The sequence below is a fragment of the Meleagris gallopavo genome, chromosome 12, assembly GCF_000146605.3.
Source record: "Meleagris gallopavo isolate NT-WF06-2002-E0010 breed Aviagen turkey brand Nicholas breeding stock chromosome 12, Turkey_5.1, whole genome shotgun sequence".
Taxonomy (NCBI): domain Eukaryota; kingdom Metazoa; phylum Chordata; class Aves; order Galliformes; family Phasianidae; genus Meleagris; species Meleagris gallopavo.
This window is the reverse complement of record NC_015022.2, coordinates 11,959,727-11,976,562: the sequence shown is the minus strand read 5'-3', so window position 1 is coordinate 11,976,562 and position 16,836 is coordinate 11,959,727. Positions and strand designations below refer to the sequence as shown.

At 44.3% G+C, this 16,836-nt stretch overlaps 1 protein-coding gene across 1 annotated transcript; it reads right to left on the bottom strand.

Moving 5' to 3' along the window:
- Positions 1–15,897: 15,897 nt before the first annotated feature.
- On the bottom strand, positions 15,898–16,782 carry LOC104912867 (pancreatic alpha-amylase-like). The gene is made up of 4 exons (XM_019619494.2): positions 16,652–16,782; positions 16,443–16,542; positions 16,149–16,270; positions 15,898–16,048 (listed from the first exon to the last, which is right to left on the bottom strand). Exons 2-4 carry the CDS (start codon positions 16,530–16,532, stop codon positions 15,919–15,921), a joined length of 342 nt encoding a protein of 113 aa, XP_019475039.1. The 5' UTR covers positions 16,533–16,542; positions 16,652–16,782; the 3' UTR covers positions 15,898–15,918.
- Between the last annotated feature and the right edge of the window lie 54 nt (positions 16,783–16,836).

Sequence of the window (16,836 nt, the reverse complement as noted above, 5' to 3'; positions counted from 1 at the left end):
TGTTTCAAGAAGAAAAGGGGAGAATGATTTTTGCATTTGAAGCCGTATAAAGGGATTGAGGCAGACAGCGTATAATTACCCTTGCTGGAGCAGGGCCAGGGAAAAGGATCTGTAGCTCCCCATCTGCACCCTTATTTTCAGCACCTCAAATGAGAGATTGCACAGGATGCATCAAACTGAATGAAACAAAGTTTGTTTCTATCTGGACATCTCCTTCATCATGCCCTCATCAGGCACGGACAGCTGGTCAATATGGCTTGCACAGTGCTGCTCTTCCAAGGCTCATCTTGCAAATTCCAGTGAGGACAAGGAACCTTTCCCATTCATTCAGGTGAGTTGTGAAGCAGGCCACGAATGTGCTCGTTTTCCAACAAAGGCAAAATACATTATTGAGGCAGATAATTTCTACCTGTGACTTTCCTTCTTACATTAGAAACCGTGGCCTTAATCCAGAAAAGCTTTAGTGGGTGCTTAACTGGAAATTTGTAGTGGCGCTGCTGATTTCAGGGGATCAGCTCTCCTGCTTGCGGTTAAACATGAGGAGTGGGAGATGGCAGCTGGGTGGATGAACATGATTGCCCAGGGCCCCTGCCTTATTATGTGTGATTATACGGGCTTAGCGTTTGGCTGGATCCGGGCCCGTTTGAACAAAGCAGCAGGATTAGCAGGCGTGCAAATAGAGAGCAAAGCCAGAGGGTTCCGGCAGTATCGAACACAACTTTGTTACTCTGACAGAATGTATAAAAGTGAATGAAAAGGCTGTATGATTGCTGTTGCCATCCCATTAATTAGGCTGAACTCATGCTTCATTAGTGCTACAATATGCTTCCATCTTAACAAAGCCCTGTTGGGCGTATGAAGCCACTTTACTATTAGTAAAGTGAACCCTTATCAGAAAGCCCTGTAATTCACTTCATAAGACATGTCATGACATATATTGTATTGAAATTTCACTGGAGAGACAGATTACTTGCTTAACACTCGCTTTCCTAATGAACAGGAAAAGATATTTTCCAAACCAAGTTGTTTATTGTGTTGGGAGCTCCTCTGACCTCATGCCTAATTATGTCTCACAGTCCTGCAGCAGGGTTTCAAGTACTTAATAAATAACGCAAATTGAACTGAGCTGCTTTTCCTCTTGCACATTCTCTCAGTGGCATTGTGGAAACACAGCCAAGCATTTAAATCCCTGTTTGTTGCTGTCATTGTGGGGAAGAGAGTTTTTTGTGTTTAACAAGTGCAATATCCCTGCAATAGGAATGCAGCAGAGACATTAGCACAACCCACATTCCCACACTGCCTGCTTGCAGCAGCACTGACTAAGCAGCATAGTGACAACTTGGCACAGAAGCCAAGGAGGTTGTGGATGCCCCATCCCTGGAGGCATTCAAAGGAAGGCTGGATGTGTCTCTGGACAGCCTGATCTAGTGGTTGGCAGCCCTGCACACAGCAAGGGGCTTGAAACTAGATGATCATTATGGTCCTCAACCCAGGCAATTCTATATGATTCACTGCCTCCAAGAAGACCCTGCACTCCTGTGACACAACCCTATTGTGGGCAGAGGGTGTTGTAGTGGTGCTGGGATGGATACTGAACTGGTAGTGGCTTTCCTATGGGCTCCCTATGCAGGGAAAGCATCCTGGGTTGAACCAGAGCATGGGTCAGCATTGACCTCAACTGAGGAGCTGACTTGAGTCAGCCCTGCTCTATCAACCACCATTTCTCAGCAATTCTGGTGAGTTTCTGTGGCTGCCTTTGACACCAGATTTGTGCTGACTAGAGTATGTAAGGGCTAACGCCCTCAAAAAATCTCACTGAGTTTTTGCTGACCTTGTTTATTCTACCTATTCTCACAGTGTTGTACATGGAAGCTCTCAACAGTGTGGTCAGTACCACTGGGTCACAATTGGTCATGCATGGGGAGAGAAAGAGCAAATGGGGAAGAAAGTGGGTGTAAGGAGGAGTGACATTTACCACTGAGCACATAACAGTGGAATAACTTAGTCAACTGGGAACTAAAAGTGGATTCTCAGAAGGAATACTGCTTAGTGGCTAAGTAGAAATCTTTCATGGAAAATGCTGAACTACAGTAAATTCAGACGATGCTGAAATATTTTATCCCAAGAGGGAATAATGTCTTTTTTGATGCCTTAGGGCCATCATCACTGTAAGCCACAGTTTTTGAATGTTGCCAGGTTGGTTTAAATTCTTCTGGTGGAAGAAACTGCTTTCATTGGCTTCAAGCAATCAGGGAATTGTGGAATGAGACAAGTAGTTGATAATGCTGCTTATGTTGAAGGATGGATCTACAGCTATTTGGTGACTTCATCATGTGGTTTCCTAAGCTCATTTTCAAGGTTACTCATATAAGTGAAAGGGAATAAAGAAAACAGCAACAAACTGGCAACTGCCAACTGATACTTGTGGTTTTTACTATTTGTAAGCCATAAGACCATCTAATTCTCCATTCTTCTCTGGTTTTGTAAATGAATATAAAATAAATGATCCATTATCAATGCATTCCCATAGAAACTACTTAAGAGTAGTACAAGCCATGCAGTTCATTTGCAAATACTTAATCCACTGTTGCTGTGTTTTTTGAAAAATCATTAAGTTAGCAGCTGTAAGGTGAAATAGACGTAACTTCAAAGGTGGTGATCAAAATGTAATGTATTGATAAGCACAGAATCCTCTGCCTCCATCCCTAAGCTTGTAATTTCAGTTTGTAAGGATGGTGGTTGCTATGTATGCATATTTGGCTTCAGCTGCCCTATGCCTTAATTTACCACAGTGTTTTGCATCTGGGTCAGTATTTGTATCAAGCATTAACATGCAGGAGGGATCTCCAGCACTTTATACAAATGCTCCTGAAAGCTGTGTTCTTCCATCTCTTTACTGAAGCGGATTATATTGTGTTTGAACTGAAGGTACACTCGTGTGAAAACTGTTTTATTCATAATCCACACCCAAGCAATAACAAAGAGCTCAGTTAATGAAAATCAGTCATAGGGAATCACTGCTCACCCCTTCCAAGATCTATTAGGAAGATAATTCCAGCTTCCCCAGAGCTGCCACACTGCTGCTGTTCTGTGCAACTCCTCTTTGGAAGGCTGAGGTAGGAATCTTGACAATATTGTGTGATGAACAGTGCTGAAAAAAGGAAAAAAAAAAAGGTAAGGATTTATTATGCTATTATCACTGTGAATTCCCATTATAAGAAATAATGCTTGGATGGTTTAAATAGATAACTCCCCTGGGAAGCACGCATTGAACCGAACACAAGGCTGGATATGTTGGGGCTAAAAGCTGCTGCCCAAAGGTGGGTAGGAGCATTGGGATGGCTTTTTCAGGCAAAGGCCAGCAGAATTCTTTCCCATGGGATACCTTGAAGCATACCTTGGTGTGGCATCCTAATCCTCAGTCAATCAGGGGTAAGATGGAACAGAGAAGTTCCTTTCTGGCAACACATCAGAAAATTTGGATGCACAGTAAGACCATAAAAAGTGGAGTAACCACTGGATATCAGGAAAAATTTCTTGTCATAAAGAGTGTTGATGCACTGGCATAGCTGCACAGGGAGGTGGTGGAGTCACCATCCCTGGAGGCGCTCAAGAACTGTGGAGATGTGGCACTGAGGGATGTGGTCAGTGGGCCATGGTGAGGGTGGGCTGGTGGTTGGTCTGGGTGATCTTAGAGCTCTTTCCAAACGTTATGATTCTATGATTTTAAGAAATACTTTGTGTAGAGAGAGGAATCTGTGCCTATAAGCACGGTAGCACAGGCAGGCCCATGGCTGCTGTGACATGGTGATACTTCAGTGGATTCCAGAGACATATGGCAAATTGCACCAGCTGAGAGCCTGGCTTTGTTGTTGCCATCCTCGTTTTTAAGTGCGTTTGTCCTCCTTTCCTCTTTCCTCACTTCTTATGTCTTGAAAGCAACAGATTTTTCTCAGGGATTTATTTTCCCCCACCGCATTGGAAAGCGACCTGAGCTTGAACAATGCAGAGCTGAACAGTAGGGCTTCTTAGTCATTGGCAAAGGTCTGCAAATGTGAGACTCTCACATTTATTGATAATGAGGAACTGCCAGAACAGTTCTGAATATTTGTCTGATACTAATTGGTCTGCCAATTTTTTAACAATGTGAAAAATTAGCATGGCCAAAACACTATTTTTGTTGCAAAAATGCACTAGCCCTCGAAACAGCATTAAAGAATTTAATTAATTGACTTACACAAATGAAAAATGTTCATAATCATTTTGGTAAATATTTCATTTAGTGTAAGCACAGATCCATTTTATACTGCAAACGTATGTAAAGGTTGTAAGATTTATTTCAAAGAGTACACGGAACAAAGAGCCTCTGCATTTTTTGAGTGAGCCTAACTTCTGCCTCATCTGGAAGCTAGAAAGGAGGAGGGAGAAGAAAACTGACTTTTTTCTAATGGTCATGACTAATTTGCTGAATAACTACTCTTTGCTCATTACAGCCTTGTTTTAGCATGCAACGCAATTCACAAACCACACTTCCAAGGGAAAAATGCCCCAACCCAAATAGCTAGGAACAGAGAATGGAAATGCTAATCTAAGTACTCCTGTGTTTAAATAAGAGGATTTGTGAAGCACAGCAGGAAAAAGTGAGGCCTCGGTGTCCTTTGAGCTAAGCCCTCCCTCCTTGCTCTCTCGGCCCAACACATTAAGATGCATTAGTTTGGCCATGCTAATTCCTTTGAAATATGTTTCAGCCCATTGTATTCCCAAAATCACAAAACGGTTGATTTAGCTTTACGTGCTTATGCGGTGTTGGAAAGATACAGCATTTCCTATTTGCCTTTGTAACGTTTGCTAATCACATACTTCAATTTTCTTGTCTGAGCTGTTAATAAAAGCTTATGAACTTCTGGCTTGTGATTACAATCAGGAAATGTCTTTTTTAAACACAGAAGGTGCTTGGTTTTGTCACGCCAGAAAGGGAAACTTCCAATAATTCCCTCCAATGATAATTTTTATCTTTGCTTTGCTTGCTGCTTACGGCCACCTCCATCAAAGAGTAAGCAGACCACTTCTGCCTGCAGAATGCTAATGAGCGCTCCGTGCTCTCACTGGCTGGAAATGGATTTACTCCCTCGTTGCTGTCCATGGCTGCTGATTCCACCTCAACCAGACAGGAGTCATAACCGAGTGGGATGTGGCAGTTGTGGGCAGTGGGGCTGCCCTGTGCCAGCGCCTTGAGCTGCCCCATTGCCATGCTGCGCTGCAGGGCGCTTTGGGGAGTCTGTGGCCCTCTTCACCATGCTACATCCATTTGCCCACGCTCTCTTGTTCTTCTCATACTCCAGCATTTCATTTCCCATGTGCTTGTCGTAAGAACCTCATCTCCTGGAGGGATACAAACAGGATCCATCGTCCCCAACACAGCCCCCTTGGGGTTCTACTCTCCCATCTAGGAAAAGCATGGTGGTCTAGTCCTTTACTGTTGTGGTTAAAAGCTCACTGAAATCTATGGCAACATCAAGATTTTCAACAAAATGTATGTTTTTCCCAAAGGAAACTTGTCAAAGTTCTCAATGAACTGTATTCTTGGTCACTCTTCTGGTTGTACCATCAGCCAGCTACAGAAATAACCAAAAAAGTTTCAATCCTCAGATGATGAGTAGTGGTGATACATCCTGGAGAGGGGGTAGATGTGAAGATGTGTGGGAAGGTGACACAGGCTTGCTGCCTATAGAAGTCAAATGCGCTGGTAGGCTGTCCATGGATTTCAGAAATAAAAAGCAGAGAAAAAGCTCAGCCTACACCCAGAATTGTTAAAACTCATGTTAATAGCGTGTTAACTCATTTTGCCTTGGAAAATCATTTGTGGGGGTTTCAGATCTTGCTGGAGTCCCCTTGGTCTTTCAGAAAAACAAGTGTACAGAAAGTGCATTCTGGGAATGGATAACTCACTGCACTTTGATTAATCTTGGGCATTGAAATGGCATGATCAATACATGGTTAATTCTCAATAACCACACACAGTGAAAGTCTAATGTTCCACCTGGGTCTGAAGCAGCAGACGATGACAGCAGTGCTTGTACCAGCCACTGAGCCAGCAGCCCTCACTCTGTGCCTGGCCACAATAAACCCAACTACACACAGAACTTCCTGCAAAACCTGATGGCTGACACGAACTGCCCAGGAGATGTCAAAGCTCTTGGGGATTTTAAGGAATTTTTACAGTTGTGCTTTCATAAGAATAGATCAAGATTTATCTCTGCAGTGTCAGAAATACTGGGAAACCTGAAACTGCAGGAAACTCCCTTGGGTTTGCTCTCTCTCATATGAAATCTAACCTTTGACTCAGCTGCCCAGACACTGTTTGGATTTTACAGTAGTTTACCTTGTAATTGGATGAAGCTCGGCAGTTTTGGCTGAGTTTCTGGGTTCAATCAAATCTTCACGGATATGAACTCAGAAACCTAATGTGAAGCATCTACTGGGAATTCACACTGCAGCCTCAAATGCAGTAAAGCATTCTCAGGAGGGGTGTTGAATTGGCACCTTGCACAACTGCCTGGAGGAAGCTCTTAAATCTCTTCTGCTACTTCTGATGTGGCGCAGCTCTTTCATCCTTGTCCCTCTGTCTAGATCTCAGATCTGGATAGGAGCATCTCAGGAAAAGCATGCGTTTGCAGGAAAAGCTTGTTACTCAGTTATAGGACTCAGCTGGGAAAGGACCTCAGGAAGCCCCAGCCCAACCTCCTGATCAAAGTGGGATCAGCTGCAAACTGAGGGTTCGGTCCACTTTCCTTAAGCAGAGCAGTAATTTGCTTTCCTCATCAAAAGCTACGTGAGTATCCTTGTATATTCAAGTATAATTGTACTTGAATTACCTCTCCTTGTTTATTATTCTGCCTAATGAGTGTAAGAAGAACAGCAGGATGCGTATCCCCAAAAACCTCCAGTTTTCTATAGCATCCTTCCCAAGCAAACTTGCCTCGGGACTGCCCTGCATTTAATTTCTGCATGGTTTCCTTATGGCTGTGGGTCATGTGAGGAGCTCTGGTGAAGGAAAATACGTTAAATTTTTCAAACTTGCAATTGAGTTTTTGAGAATCACACTGACAGACTGTAGTCTGTCAGGAAGCAGTTGCTATTTATGTTGCACTGTTTGTTATTCAGATGTTCCTACAGAAGCTTTTAGTCATCTCTTTTTTTTTTTTCTACTCAGTTTTTAAAAAAAAGGAATTGAAAAATATCTCTGGTCAAATATTGCTTTCACACTTGGACTCTGTTATGGTGATAAAGCATTTCAGTATTTGCATTGCTTGCTTGCAGCTAATGCTGTGCCCCTGGATCTTCTCTGAGTGGAAAGAACATTTTCTGTGCAGGAGCTGTATGTGTGGAGAAGATAAGATTTGCAATTGCATATGTATTTTTTTAAACAAACTAACAAAAAGAGAAAACAAGCAAGCAGAAACCCAACCCAACAACAAATGGGTTGGTCTAACTCCTGTGTTAGTGAGCTTCCTTGTGACCAGACTCAGCTCTCTGTGTTTATGGAAGCATGGCAGCACTGGTGATTGAACTGCTATTGAGTGATCGCCAGGAAATATCTCAGGTGAGAGGCAGGAGGCACAGGAAAACCTTGGAAGTTTATTGAGTGCAGTGAGATTTTTCTGATTATTTTTGCCCCAAAGAAAAGATTTTGCAGGCAGTGTTTTTGTTTTTTTTTCTTTTTTTCTGAAAGTTTTAGATGAGTCACTGTTTTTTATTTTGGTAAAGGACATTAGAAAGCTGCTCTGGCTCTGTTCTCACCCTTCTTTTCCATGCTCGGAGCCATGAGAGCAGTGACCCAGGAGCCTGCAGCACCTCCCACGTGAGCACAAGAGACGTTGCAGGCTGTGACCTTGGGATGGTCAAGGTGAGATCTGCTTGCTGGCTGCGTTTGCTATAGCAGTGCCTGCCATTAAGGGTGACCCCATCCTGAAATTACTATTTCATGTGTCACCAGTCAGGTTGCAAAGGCAAAACGGTTCATGGACCGAGTGAGGTTTTCTGCACAGCAGCTTCTCCTGAATCACTGGAGTTGAGCCATGGCAGACGAGGAGGCTGAGCTGCCTGGGGGTGCACCATTTGGCACTGCTGTTTGCAGTGCAAAAGCACAGTGAGTGCTTGAGACTGTATGTGGTGATATGAGCTGGGCTGAAGTTTCCAACTCGTGAGTTTGAATTACCCAAGCAAAAGAAGTGGTAACCAGAGGTTCAGCTCTCTGAGAGGGTGTCTGAAAATCGTGACGTGCAAGGTTACTGGGGGACAGATTTATGTGTTTTCATCTCATGCCCCATTCCTCTTCCGCTGTCCTTTGGCCAGCTCATTTTCTGAGATCGCTCTGATTTAGGATACAGATTGTGTGCTCCCCTCCCAGTCACTCCCCCACTGACAGTGACATGTTTCTTGAAAGAATACCTGGGAACACAAATCCATCAGAAATTTCAGTGAGAGTGGCTTGTTTGGAAGCAGCAGCTCTGAGTTTTGTACATCTGCCTCTCCATTGGTTGCACACTTCCATGGGTACAAAAGGCAATGCTTCGTTGGGGAGGAGTCCTTGCAGGTAGCTTGCTCCTCTGAGCTCCATGCTCTACAACAAGCAGTGCGAAATTCCCAGATCTTACAAGTCAATGAGTATCTATGTTAACACTTCATTTCTGCTTAATTTCTACTTTATTTCCACTTTCCTTTATTCGGGTCAGTATGATGGTTATGTTTTTGTGGTGTCTTGTCTGAGATCAGTTTTCCTGCTTTTCCATCTCAGGGCCTCAATGCTGTGAGGTTGCTTCTCATTTTCACAGATGAGAATAGCTAGATGTACATTGAATTATTATTATTTTTTTTAATAAACTCAGAAAATCAGTGTTACAAATGAATCAATCCACGCAGTGGTCAAGGACTGTTAGATACCCCAGGCTCTGCATGCAAGCAGTGAATGCATCTTTGCATCCTCAGTGTTGTGCATAGCATCTCCTCAGCCATAGCAATGGGCAGGGAATGGATAAGGAAGGGTTCCCTTGGGTATCCCATGCACCTAGAGGAACCCATAGAAAATGATGGAGAGAGATATTTCTGGTCTCTTCTTATGCCTCAAGCCTCTAATCTGGGGTGCTTATCTGGTTCTCTTTGTGAACTCCTCCCAGTCTCAGAGTGATGGTTCATTGCCATTTCCCAGATAACTTGTGTTATAAAATCGTTAAGACTGAAAAAGACCTCTAAGATCACCCAGACCAACCATCAACCCACTCCACCATGCCCACTGACCACGTCCCTCACTGCCACGTCCCCACAGTTCTTGAGCACCTCCAGGGACAGTGACCCCACCACCTCCCTGAGCAGCTGTGCCACAGCATCACTGCTCATCACCACTTTGCTAACAAAAAGTTGTTTGTTGAGGCTAGTTTTGAGGGCAGTCACTCTGAACTCAGGAGACAAAGCCTTGAGCTCTCAATCCCTTTAATTGATGTATCCTTCAGGATGGTGAGGGAAGAGGTGTGCTGCTAAACACCGTGCTCATCCTCCACAAGGAAATGAGAAATGAAGTATGGTTTGGAGAATTTCTCCCTTAATTTTAGTTAATAGGGAAAAAGAGCTGGCGCAGCTTGAAAAGTGCAACGTGTGAAATTTGGGAAAGACTGAAGTTGCTGTGGGAAGAGTTAAACTGCACTAAGTTGGTCTTGTTAATGTGATTTATTGTGAGCAAAGGCTCTCCAAGTAAAACAGCAATCTCGTAGATTTTTGTAAGAGATCTGACAACTATTTCGCAGGCATCTGATAACATTTAAGAGTATTAAAAAAGCATATATAATTGACTCCTTAGAGATGCATTTGTGCTGTAGAAGTCTAGACAGTAAAAAGTGGCAGATTTGATGAATAACAGTAGAGAAAAGCTGAACTCTCAGAAATGATATTATGAAAGTGATGCCTGAAGAATATTTCCACACTGGCAAAACTTTACACAAGTATTTAGGGAGTAAATCACTTGTTTTCAAACTCAGAGACAACATTTCTCCAGCAAATAGATGCGCAAATCTCTCTGTTGAGTAGAAGTCCTGGACCTTGCTCCCTTATTAGGACTCAGTGGGCAGGGAACAATCAGATCTTAATATCAGAGATAAGGGAACAGAGTTGGACACTGGATTTATTTATCTAAGTCTACTTTATCCTGAAATTTCACAGAAGCTTAATTTGACATTAAATGTTATGATCAGGGTGCACCTGTTTTATATTCCATCCTTGTGTTCCGTGTGGAGTCGGGGCAGAGGTGTGGGTAGCACTTGCACATAGCACAGCCCGCTTTGTGTGCTGCATCCCAGCCCTCCTCCACTCAGCTCTGGCACCAGCTTTAGGAAAAAGGAGAAGGAAGACAAGGAGAGCATGACTGAGTGCCTGCCAGAAAGATATCAAGTGAGAGAGGGCCATTTTTTATGTCACCACTTTGCAGAGGAAAGTCACCTTTTCCAACAGCTTTGGAGGCAGGCAGGAGAATTCTTTATGGAGGTTTGGGATATGTGTGCTGCACTAGCACCTGCTAAAGGCCACCAGAGGGGAGGACAAAACTTCCTTCCCCATTTCCTTGTTTTTGGAGACGTGCAAAAGGTTCAGCTGGGATGTGAAGCCACAGGTGGCTGTCACACAATGTCTGCTGAACTGACCCATTGGGAATTCTTGCCAAAAACTGGGATTGCACCTGTAAGGCAGCCCCAGCCTCAGATGGCACTTCCCAAAGTGAGACAAAGACGAGTGCAGACTGGAAGGTGCTATGTTGGGCTTTGCTTTAGGTCTGATGGCAGCAGGGCGTCCTTGGGACGCAGCTTGGGGTGAACTTAGAACCATAGAATCGTTAAGGTTGGAAAGACCACTAAGATCATGTAGTCCAACCTTGAACCAGCTATTGTAGGGTTTGAGCAGATTCACCACACCTGAAATGGGAGATTCCTGAGGCCCTTCCTTGGAGCAGTTAGCCCCAAAGAGGGTCTGCACAACAACCTGACATCAGCTCATTTTTTTTCCCTAACAGTTAATATATGCAGTTTCTCACCCATTAAATTTTAGAATCTACTTACTGCCAAGGTTCTGGTGTGTGCTAATTTTTCTTGAGCCTTGAGGCTAAATAGGCCACTCTGTCAGTTCAGTGCCACATGGATCTGCTGGATGAACACTTGAATCCTATAGCAGTTGTATACTGAGCAGCTGAGGCTGTTGAGTAGTTTTTTTTTTTTTTTAAGAATGTTTTCCTGCAAAGTATGTCTTTTCCTGTTGAGATTTTGGAATTCTGTACTTTTCCATATAGAAGGAAGCATGAGTACTTGTTTCATCATCACCTTGGTCCTTTCAGAGTATCATAGAATCTTGAAGATTGGAAAAGGCCTCTAACGTTGTCTACTCCAATCGTCAACCCATTCCCACCATGTCCTCTGACCACGTCCCTCAGTGCCATATCTACCCTTTTCCTGAAAAATCTGAAAGGCTTTTCAGATCCAGGTTCTTCAGGTGCAGAACTCAGCTGCAGGAGGCTTAGTTCATCTTCTGCTTTATTTTCTTACATGAGATAACTCTAAGAGCCATCACACCAGACCCACTGCATCAGTGCTGCAGAGCAGTGCCACCTCCCAGCACTCATTGCCCAATAACATGCTTGGAGTACTATGGAAATTATCTTTCCCTCTAAAGCTGGGAGAATTAAGAAATAGTTATTCCTATTTTAAAGGAATAGTTATTCTTATATGTCTTTGGGAAATAGTTATTCCTATGCACTGAAGCTCCAGTTCCCACAGGGCAGCGACTAGTGTAGGGCACAGGGATGCTCAGCAGTGGGGGCTACCAGTGCTGCAAGACCCACGGGTAAGCAAGGCAAGCTCTGCTGAGCCAGGGACAATACCCCAAATTGGACTTTCGCTCATAAATTTATGATGTATCATTAGGGAAGCAGAAATAGAAATATTTAAAGGTTACACAGAAGCTGAAACTCCACTCTGGGATATTACTTTTTTTCTTTCTTCTTTTTAATTTCTTTCTTTCTCTCTTTTTCTTTCTACTTTTTTTTACCTCATTTGGGGGCAGACTCCTCACTGGTGTGACTTTGTGAAGCTGCACTGATTGAGAGAGCAGCAGAGAATTCATCTCTCATGTTATGTTTAAAATATTCACACAATTAAACAGTTCTTTGAAGTGCTCTGAAGCCGGATACACTCTGCTTTACTTTGGGTGGTCAGGAGATGAAAATGGAAATGTTTTAATTGGATTTGGTCCTACAAAACTGTGCCACGTCCTTGTTGGGATTTCCTTTCTGCACGGTGCTGCAGCCACTCCGCGCAGCTCGGCCCAATGCGGTGGGACTGTGATAAATGGCTGGATTTAATCAGCTCCACTTTGGAGTGGATTAGGAAGGAGGGGCACGTTTGTGTTCACTGAGCTATATTTAACTCTCAGAGAAGGGTCTGAACCAAGGAGAGAACTCAAATGCACGCTTACTGTTTTGAGCTTGTCTGCTTCCTTGCTTCATTGGTATTTTTTTCCCAATGAAATCCATTTGGTCCGACATTGTACAGATGCACAACGAGGTGTTGCTTTCTGATGGACAACACAAAGGTCACACAAAGCCTTGCTGCAATAATTCGTGTCTTATGCACTTGAAGCATGCACAAGAATTTCCTTTCCCCATCCCACACCAAAGCAGCCCAGCCCAGGTGGGAGCTGCATGCAGAGGATGGGGCTGTGGCATGCTCCTTATGGGGAAGCACCTTCCAAGCATGTCATTACTTGTGACATAGCAATGAATTTTCAGGTCTGTTGTACAGTTGGTGGATGTTTTTTTGACACAGAATGGCCTGGGTTGAAAAGGACCTCAAAGATCATGTAGTTTCAATTCTTCTGCCACGGGCAGGATTGACAACCACCAGACCAGGCTGCCCAGAGCCACATCCAGCCTGGCTGTGAATGCCTCCAGGGATGGAGCATCCACAACCTCTCTGGACAATGTGTGCCTGTCTCACTTTGTGTTCATTTACAAATCTGTCAGCCTCTGTTTTTGTAAAACTTTCACTCAGTTGTGTTTTCCTCATGTTTTGGTGGGTAACATTTTTTGGTGACGTGCCTCTGGCACAAATAGGAAGGAACAGATGAAATGAACATAGCTTTTGATTACTGACAACAGCAAACACTGATATCTTCACAAAACCTTTTTTTTCCCCCCTTCTTGGAGCTGTGAAAAGAATTGTATAAATATGTATTCATAAACATGCATATGTTTACATACATTTATATTTTTATGTACGCATATATAGTATAGTTTACATATATATTTAAGTAAAATTACATACATACACTGAAATCAACATGAGTGTATATGTATATATGTACGTGGCCATATTTCTGGCAGGTTAGATGCCAATGTAATCATTCAGAAGTTTACTTCTGTAAAAGTTTATGTTGAAAATCTGCAGGCAGTGTTACATCCACTTATTTTAGTCCCCAAAAGGACTTGCCCCTCCAATGTGTATTTCTGTGGATCTCCTTTCACGACAGATCTGTTTTCTAATTTTATTTTCCTCTTTCATCTTCCAGCTGCTTATCTGTCCTTCCAGATTCCATACCTCTCTGTTCCTTTATCCTTACTTCCTTTCTTCTCTTGCTGTGTTTCCATTTTTTAATGACTTATGTTTTATTTTATAATGTTTTTATCTGCAGAACAAACCAGTTTTATAACCCCCCAAAACGAGTTGTGTAATTAATTTTCCTCCCCACGTTGTTACTCAGTGCTGTTGAACCACCTCGTGCTGGCAGTGAAACACTCTGGTATCAATGCTGGCTGATTTCACTGCAGCTCAGTCACCTGTTCTGGCTGAGTCAGGCTTGTATGGTGATGGGGAGGAGATGACTGGGTTGGGGCAGGATTTTAAGTGCAGCTCTTCTGAGTCAGGCCAGTCGCTCTTCTGTTCCCAGTCCTTCCCTTGGCAGCAGCATGCAGCAGATCTTCTAGCAAGAATATGAGCAGGATTGTAATGCATACTTTGTCCTTAAGCATCTACCTCCTCCTTCATGTCCTCGTTCATAGCAATCAGAATCGGGTAACTTCCTAAGCAGAGGCTGCACTTGAGTCATCATCCCATTCACCTCTGCTTTGTTTTCCAGACGTTTGCCATCTATGAATATACTTATCCTTTCAGTCTCCACAACCCTGTGGCAGAGAGTTGCTCAACTTAATTATGCATTGAGGGAAGTTATTTCCTCCTGCATGTAGGTGTGTGGTGGTTTATTTCTTGGTGTTGTGTTGTTTTTTTTCTCTCTTTTTTTTAATATATTTTTTTTTATCCTTTAGACCTGTGGCTGCTGGGTCGCTCTTAGTTCTTAAAGTGTAGGAAAAGGCCAGGAACCCATAGTGCGGAGTTTATGGTGGGTTATGAGCCTTAGATCAGTACTGAGACTCTTCATCTCCTCTGCAAAGCAAAGTCATCTTGCTGTCAGCTGAAAACTGAAGTCCATAAATACATGAGCATTAGCGAAAGGTTGCATAAATGCTACTGGAGATGCATAAATCAAGCAAGGTATTTTAAATAATGTCTCACTGCATCCATCTCCCCTGAGTTTGTTCCTCAGCCTTTCCATGCACTCTGACATTCAGACTTAATCATAGCTCCCAGTAAAAGCACATGGCACAAAGCCATCCTGGAGGAAGGGTGCAGCTCCCCTGGGTGCAGGCTGCAGGCTGATGCTGGGCATGGCTAAAGTAGACCATAAAACATACACCAATCATTTCCCATCTGCCTGCTCCCTGTTGGCACTGTCAGGAATGTTTTTGTCCATCCAGTCACACGTGTTTTCAGTATAAAATGTAGGTGATTCTATCAAGCACTTCAGTGATTCAGGGACAGTCTGGAGAAATTACTGCATGGTGGTGGATCCTGCCGAGGTCAGGGAGGAAGCAGCATCTTCTCAACATGCATTTCTGACTCCTAGTCTGAGCTTTTGGGGATTGTTTCCTCAAGTGACTGAGAATGGTTTGATTCTGAAGCTGGATCCAACTGCTGCCTTAGAGCACAGTGGATCAAATCACACAGAATCACAGAATCACAGAATTGTAGGGGTTGGAAGGGACCTCTAGAGATCATCGAGACCAACCCCCCTGCCAAAGCAGGTTCCCTACACCAGGTCGCACAGGTAGGCGTCCAGGCGAGACTTGAATATCTCCAGAGAAGGAGACTCCACAACCTCCCTGGGCAGCCTGTTCCAGTGCTCCGTTACCCTCACCATGAAGAAGTTCTTACGCACATTCGTGCGAAACTTCCGATGCTGTGGCTTATGCCCGTTTCCCCTTGTCTTGTCTCCACGTGCCACTGAAAAGAGACTGGCCTCACCGCTATGGCTGCCACACCTCAGATATTTATAAACCTGGATCAAGTCCCCTTTTGTAGCTTTCAAAAGAGGTATTTCAAAGTAGGCAAAGGACTGCCGAGCCCGATGCTATTCCGCTACTCGCGAGGGTGACGCAGCTCAAGGGATTTCTCGGTCTTAGGGCCGCGATTCTCTGAACTCCCTTTTTAGCCCCTCACAACTAGAACGCAACCGCGTGAATCTAGCTCGGGCTGTAGCGGTTGGTGTCGCTGGCCGGAAAGGACAGGAGAACATCAAAGCCTACAGATAGCTCCTACAACATGATGCACGTGGTTAAACAGAAATAACCCCCTAACTGGGATCATTCAGTCCGTTACGGTTGCGTTGGCACGGACCGGATAGACTAGGGCCGGATGAGGAAAGCGAGAAACTACCCTCTCTGTCCATAACCGCCCAAACTTAAGCAGCTAATGCGTAGACCCCCGGCAATTACCCTGCCCACAGCCTCGGTTTCTATACTGCGAACTCATACGTAGCTGTCCCAGAGATCACTCACCAGTCGTCATTATTAAAGACGATGAAGCCTCTGTTGCCGCGACCAAAAGCTACTTGATTGCTCCCGTTGTCCCACCAGTTTGAGAAAGGCTGACCGTCTACCACGTTACGGAAGACAACCATGTTCCTGAAAATGCGAGGAAGGGCTGTCATTGCAGTTGCGGGACTTCTAGGGCCACGAGGCGCGTGACCCAAGAGTCGCTGCTCTTCCTACGTTTTCCTCCCACCTTATTTGTCGCCAGCGATGTTCACAGACCCAGTCGTTGCCGCAAGTAGTATCTGCATTGATTGTCACGGACTTCGTCGATCCGTCCGAGTTACTGGGCGGACCAACCCAGTCGTTGACATCCTTTAAACGAAAAAAGACTTTTCAAAGCGCTTACTGGAAAGTGCTTACTGCACAGAGAGTATCCAGAGAGAGAAGATATATGCGGCTTCCAGAGTCCACCAGGCAGATCCGGCACAGGCCAGAGAAATCGTTTACGTTTGACACGCCGAAATCTTCAGCGCTACAAACTCACCGCTCCATTCTCGAAATATCTCGGCCAACGATAACTTGACATCACCCGCGTGAAGCCGTACGGATGAGCGAGCATGAAACCGACTGCCATTTTATAAAGCCTGTCGGACAAAAAACATAACGGAACGTGGAAGAGAAACGACGGCAAAGAGCCGACAGACCTAAAAAGAGAACAGTAAGCGCCATCATCCAGACACCGGCATTCCTCACCTGGCATCCCAGAAGGTAAGAATGGAAGCTCCGCCTGCCCCGTGCCCGCGCTGGTTGTCGTGGTTATCCACAAAGACCAGGGCTCTGTCAGAAGGCACAAAGCCCCAGCCTTCTCCCCAGTTCCTAGAGAAAAACACAAGGACTTGATTCTACCCCCTCATGTTACGCGCCCAGCTTATCTTACG